The sequence below is a fragment of the Myotis lucifugus genome, unplaced genomic scaffold, assembly GCF_000147115.1.
Source record: "Myotis lucifugus unplaced genomic scaffold, Myoluc2.0 scaffold_578, whole genome shotgun sequence".
In the NCBI taxonomy this organism is placed as follows: domain Eukaryota; kingdom Metazoa; phylum Chordata; class Mammalia; order Chiroptera; family Vespertilionidae; genus Myotis; species Myotis lucifugus.
In genome coordinates, this window is record NW_005871626.1 from 422,380 (window position 1) to 428,400 (window position 6,021).

Below are 6,021 nucleotides of genomic sequence, written 5' to 3' on the forward strand. Positions count from 1 at the left end.
CTTCTCCTGGTTGAGCTGGAAGATGAGGATGTTGAGCTCGCGCTCCAGCACGTCGATCTCGCGCTCCGCAGCTGCTGCTCCCGCCGCTTCAGCAGCTCCTCCTGCGACTTCTGCTGCAGGGCCGCCCGGCTCAGCTCCTCCTCGCGGGACCGCAGCTCCTGGGACAGGGCGACACCCCGACACCACGTCACGTCACGGCCCGGCAGAGGCCGCCCCTGCAGCCCAGACACCCGGTCACCGCGGGCTCAGGGGAAGGCGCCATCGGCAGCCGGCAGCCTGTACGGCCCATCACCAACTTAGAGAAGCATCACAGATATTTTAAAAAATATATATATTTTATTGATTTTTTACAGAGAGGAAGGGAGAGGGATAGAGAGTTAGAAACATCCATGAGAGAGAAACACCGATCAGCTGCCTCCTGCACACCCCCCACTGGGGATGTGCCCGCAACCAAGGTACATGCCCTTGACCGGAATCGAACCTGGGACCCTTCAGTCCGCAGGCCGACGCTCTATCCACCGAGCCAAACCGGCTAGGGCCACAGATATTTTAAACTCGATTTCCACACTGCTCTCTCCTTACCTCTTGCCCTTCTAACCACCTGACACACCAAATGTCCATGAACACATAGCACAGATGTGCATGATCCATTCTAAATGAAATCCAACGAGCCCTGCCGGCGTGGCTCAGTGGTTGAGCGTCGACCTGTGAACCAGGAGGTCACGGTTCGATTCCCGGTCAAGGGCACATGTCCGGGTTGCAGGTTCGATCCCCAGTGTGGGGCGTGCAGGAGGCAGCCGATCCATGATCCTCTCTCATCATCGATGTTTCTCTCTCTCCCTTTCTCACTGAAATCAATAAAAATGTATTTTTTTTTAAAAATCACTGGCCTAAGACTTCATAAGAGCAAAAAAATAAGGTCAGAGGGAAAGCAGCCAGAATGTTCTTCCTTTGAATGAATTTTAAACATTCAGAAGAGAAAGAATTAAAAAAAAAAAATCAGGGGTATTCGAACCCCTTGCGGTGCTTTGAACCTGGGAAGCACCGACAGCGTCTCCTGGTTGCTGAGATGACCAAGTAGCCATGTTGGTGGAGTTGCCTGGTTGGCACAGGCCCTTCGAATGGCAAACCCCGACTCGGGGGCAGATGTTAATCATTAACGGTGCCAGGCCTTCAAAGACACCGTGTGCGCCCGGCACACAGAGGCAGACGCACAGAGATCAGCCGCCAGGAATGCGGGGAGGAGCCGGTATCTGCGGAGGCTGCCGTTTACTGAGTAACACGGGCCGGGCCGGCCATTAATCCCAAGTCGGACGCCTCCCACCCTGAGCAATCAGCGAAGGAGAAAGGGAGATAGCGCACGCACCCGGCCGCCCTCCAGCCAGAGGACGCAGCTGGAGACCTCTGAGAGAGAGAGAGAGAGAGAGAGAGAGAGAGAGAGAGAGAGAGAAAAGAAAAAAGAAGATGGCACAGGCTTTCACTGTGAACCGAAGACTCGCGCGCACGTCTCATGAGAACAAGCAAAGGCACAGGGTTGGCACAGCTAAAAAGTGAGCTCAGCCCGGCCGGCGGGGCTCTGTGGTTGAGCGTCCACCTGGGAACCAGGAGGTCAGGGTTCGATTCCCGGTCAAGGGCACGTGCCCAGGTTGCGGGCTCCATCCCCAGTGTGGGGCCTGCAGGAGGCAGCCCATCCATGCTTCTCTCTCATCGTTGATGTTTCTATCTCTCTCTCCCTCTCCCTTCCTCTCTGAAATCAATAAAAATAGATTTTTTTTTTTAAAGTGAGCTCAAAGGGTAACAAAGGAACTACTACAAAACCTCAGAAGGGAGCAGGAGGGCATCCCCTACAAAGCGTGCTTTCTGATGTTTACGCCACACGGAATGAGAATCAACTCACCAGATACACCTCCATTGAGACAATGATCATTCATTAAAAGTAATGCAATAACGTAGCTTAAAGTAACCATGATTCATGAACATGACTTCCCAAACTTTAAATTCTGTGATTTCAACTTTCATTTTATCCTCCAAGTCCTCTCCCATTCCCCCAAATTTCTCTCTCTCTTTTTTTTAATTTTCGCAAGGAAACGTCTAATTTTAGAATTCCTGAAAACAATTTAGGAGAAGTGCAAAATAAACAGACAAACAAAACCACCCAAAACATCAGTCTTTTCTGTTTCATTTTAAGTCAACCAACTGTATGCAAGTTTCCAAGAAACACGTGAATCATATCGCTGATAATAATCCTTCCGAGAACGCAGGATGGAAGGTTACTTCCCAGGATCGCTTGATTCCTGAGGCCCGGGCTGGGGGTGGGGGTGGCGGCTGGAGCCGGCACCACGCCACCCAGAGCCACCACTTTCCTGGTTCTAAGGCGAACGCTTAACCCTTACTCAGCATTTTACTAAGAAACAGGCACCTTTGCCTGGGACAGTGTTTGTCCCGGGACATTTCGGGGTGCAGAGGCCGGAGAACAGAGGAGGTCCTGCGAGCTGTGTCCCCGGCCATTCTGAGTTCCTCCCCGTGCCCTTGACCCTTGTCCTTGGGACACAGTGTGTCCTCAGTGGAAATCACTGCCCCCTCCCAGCCCCCGGTCGCCGGCTCCCTCGCTCTCAGTCCTTCAGGCCCCTTGCCTGCGGCACCAGATAACCTCCTGTCCTAGGAGCCTGCGCCTCCCTTCTGCTGGCTGGACTGAGTCATTATTAGTAGTATTATTACTTGCTTGTTTAATGGTCCTCCGTCTGCCTCTCCTGCTAGATAACACGTCCACGCGCTACACTGTTTCACGCTTGGTCATTTTCGCCCGCGGCACTGACCAAAGTGCAAAGTACAGGACATGGGAGGCATCCGATAAAGACACGGACGAAGCCTGAGCCAAGTTTCTTCCTGGGCTCCCGATGGGTTTATTTTTATTTTTTAAAATTTATTTTATTGATTTTTTTACAGAGAGGAAGGGAGAGGGATAGAGAGTTGGAAACATCGATGAGAGAGAAACATCGATCAGCTGCCTCCTGCACACCCCCTACTGGGGATGTGCCCGCAACCAAGGTACATGCCCTTGACCGGAATCGAACCTGGGACCCTTCAGTCCGCAGGCTGACGCTCTATCCACTGAGCCAAACCGGTCAGGGCCTGATGTGTTTTTTAACAGGTGAGAGAGACCAGCAACCATTCTTATCATTATTCCGGCTACTGTGGAGTTGAGTTTTTGGATGCCATTGGAATGATACTTTTTTAAATTTTATTTTTTAACCTCACCTGAGGATACTAGTATTTTCAATGGATTTTTTAGAGAGAGTGAGAGAGAGAGGGAAAGACAGAGAGAAATATTGATCAGCTGCCTCCTGCATGTGCCCCAACCATGGCCCGAGCTGGGGAGGAGCCTGCAAGCAAGGTACGAGCCCTTGACCGGAATTGAACCTGGGACCCTTCAGTCCGCAGGCCGGCACTCTATCCACTGAGCCAAACCGGCCGGGGCTACTTTTTTCTTTGCTGATCACACATTTCTAGTACAGCTCTGTTTTGTTTTAACCAGAAAGCAGGAATCAATAAATATTGGGGGGGGGGGACACATATGTAATACCCTTGGTAATACTTATTATAATATTTAAAAAAAAAAAAGAATGCTTGGGGAGCCCAGCCAGTGTTGCTCAGTGGTTGAGCACTGACCTATGAACCAGGAGGTCATGGTTAGATTCCTCATCAGGGTACATGCCCCAGTTTGTGGGCTCAATCCCCAGTGGGGGGGGCATGCAGGAGAAGGCTGATCGGTGATTCTCATCATTGGTGCTTCTATCTCTCTCTTCCCTCCCTTCATCTCTGGAATTAATAAAATATATTTAAATTTAAAATAAATAAATAAATAAATAAATATTGATGTCCGGAAACATTTTAGAAGAATGCCTGCGATGGCTTATGACCCCTGTCCTCCATCAGCTTCATATGTGTGCGTGTGTGCGTGCGTGTGTGTGTGTGTGTGTGTGTGTGTGTGTGTGTGTATCAGGCAACTCAATGCATGTTCTCACCTTTTCCTTTGTTCTCAGCTCATCGAACATCTGCTGAATCTCCAGCTTCCAGTCGTCCTGCATGGAATGAAAGGATTCCTGGGGCATCTCCGTCATGACCGCCCCTTCGATGGCGGTCAGCTGCTCGAGAATTAAGGCGAAAGACGGGCGGATGTGAGGGTCTTGTTGCCAGCATTCTACAACAAACAAGGATCTCATCAAAACCGTCCCTCAGCATAGTTCAGATGGCCAGCCCCTGCGGACAGTATTTGTTGAAGGTTTTTTTTTAAGTCCATTAATGATTTTTTTAAAGGTTGTTCTTTTTAAAAAATAGATATTTTTATTGATTTCAGAGACGAAGGGAGAGGGAGAGAGGGATAGAAACATCCATGATGAGAGAGAATCATGGATCAGCTGCCTCCAGCACGCCCCCTACTGGGAATTGAGCCCGCAACCCCGGCATGTACCCTTGACCGGAATCGAACCCGGGACCCTTCAGTCCGCAGTCCGACGCTCTGTCCATGGAGTGACACCAGCTAGGGCAAGCCTCTTCATGATGTTGAACATTTTATTTTAGTGTCCATGCCAGTGGCATGCATAATAATGACTACCAGATAAGGCTCGTGTTGTCTATCTTATGTGACATTAACATGTGGACATGTGCACGGATGCCCAGCCACGAAGCTGCCCTGGCCAGATGACTTACTGACAGAGCGTTCTATAACTCAGCTCAAGAAAACCAAAGCCGCTAAAACAGCGCTTCTCAACCTGTGGGTCGCGACCCCTTTGGGGGATCGAACGACCCTTTCACAGGGGTCGCCTAAGACCAGCGGAAAACACATCTATAATTACATATTGTTTTTGTGATTCATCACTATGCTTTCATGATGTTCAATTTGTAACCATGAAATTGGAGGTCCCCACAACATGAGGAACTGTATTAAAGGGTCGCGGCATGAGGAAGGTTGAGAGAACCACTGCTCTAAAACATTATAATCGCAAGAAAGGTTCTAAGAAATAGCCTAATTATTAAGCAAAAAGAACTTGCCGCTTACAATAAGAGCCAGTTAATTTTTAAGAGAGAAGCATCAAAGATATCAGGTCATGGAAAACCACACCAGCTCAGACTGTAAAACGCTTTTGATCGTTAAGTTAGATTTAAAATAGCAGGTTCGGGGCCAACTCAACGCTGTCTTTGAATTCCACGAGTGCTCTGGATGGAACCTTTATTACCGTGCAGTTGAATTCTGTACCTCAGTGAGTCACCGATAAAAACGGGACTGTTCTTACATCACTTACTTCATCAAAACGTGACCTGACATCCTAGATCAAAGACAAGGTTTCTAACTCTAAGATAGTGTAAGTACTTAAAAGCCTTTGAAAATTAGAACCACAGACATTTCTTGGTGGAAAAAAATACAGAATGCTTGCCCCCGCCGGTTTGGCTCAATGGATAGAGCATTGGCCTACCGACCGAAAGGTCCCGGGTTCGATTCCGGTCAAGGGCACACACCTCGCTTGTAGGCTCCTCCCCGGCCTGGGCCCTGGTCGGGGCTTGTGCAGGAGGCAACCCATCGATGTGTCTCTCTCACATCAATATTTCTCTCTGTCTTTCCCTCTCCCTAAAAATCAATGGAAAAATATCCACAGGTGAGGATTAAAAAACAAACATACATATCTACACTAATAAAAGAGAAAAATGGTAATTGGCGTACGACCGCTACCCTTCCCATTGGCTAATCAGCGTATCCTTATGCAAATTAACTGTCAGCCAAGATGGCGGCTGGCAGCCAGGCAGCTGGAAGCGAACGTGAGGCTTGCTTGCTCCAGTGACTGCAGACTCCAACGTTCCCCGCCTGACTTGCAGGCCTCTGAGCTGGCAGTTTGAAACATTCTAACAAATATAGCCGGCTGGGATCTCAGAGCTGAAGTTATACATTGTTTCGATTATAGAACCGAAACAAACCCAGCAGCGGAAGCCTCAGAGCTAGAGCCAGAGCTAAAGCTGGCCCAGAAG

At 49.2% G+C, this 6,021-nt stretch overlaps 1 protein-coding gene across 1 annotated transcript in view; it reads right to left on the reverse strand.

The window, feature by feature from the left end:
- The window catches only part of MAP3K21 (mitogen-activated protein kinase kinase kinase 21), a 10,959-nt gene extending 6,736 nt beyond the window's left edge, over window positions 1–4,223 (reverse strand). Inside the window, 3 exon segments of the mRNA XM_014446828.1 lie at window positions 1–71; window positions 74–158; window positions 4,026–4,223. The exon segment at window positions 1–71 is cut by the window's left edge and continues 4 nt beyond it. Coding sequence (XP_014302314.1) covers window positions 1–71; window positions 74–158; window positions 4,026–4,223 — 354 coding nt within the window.
- Window positions 4,224–6,021: the final 1,798 nt, after the last annotated feature.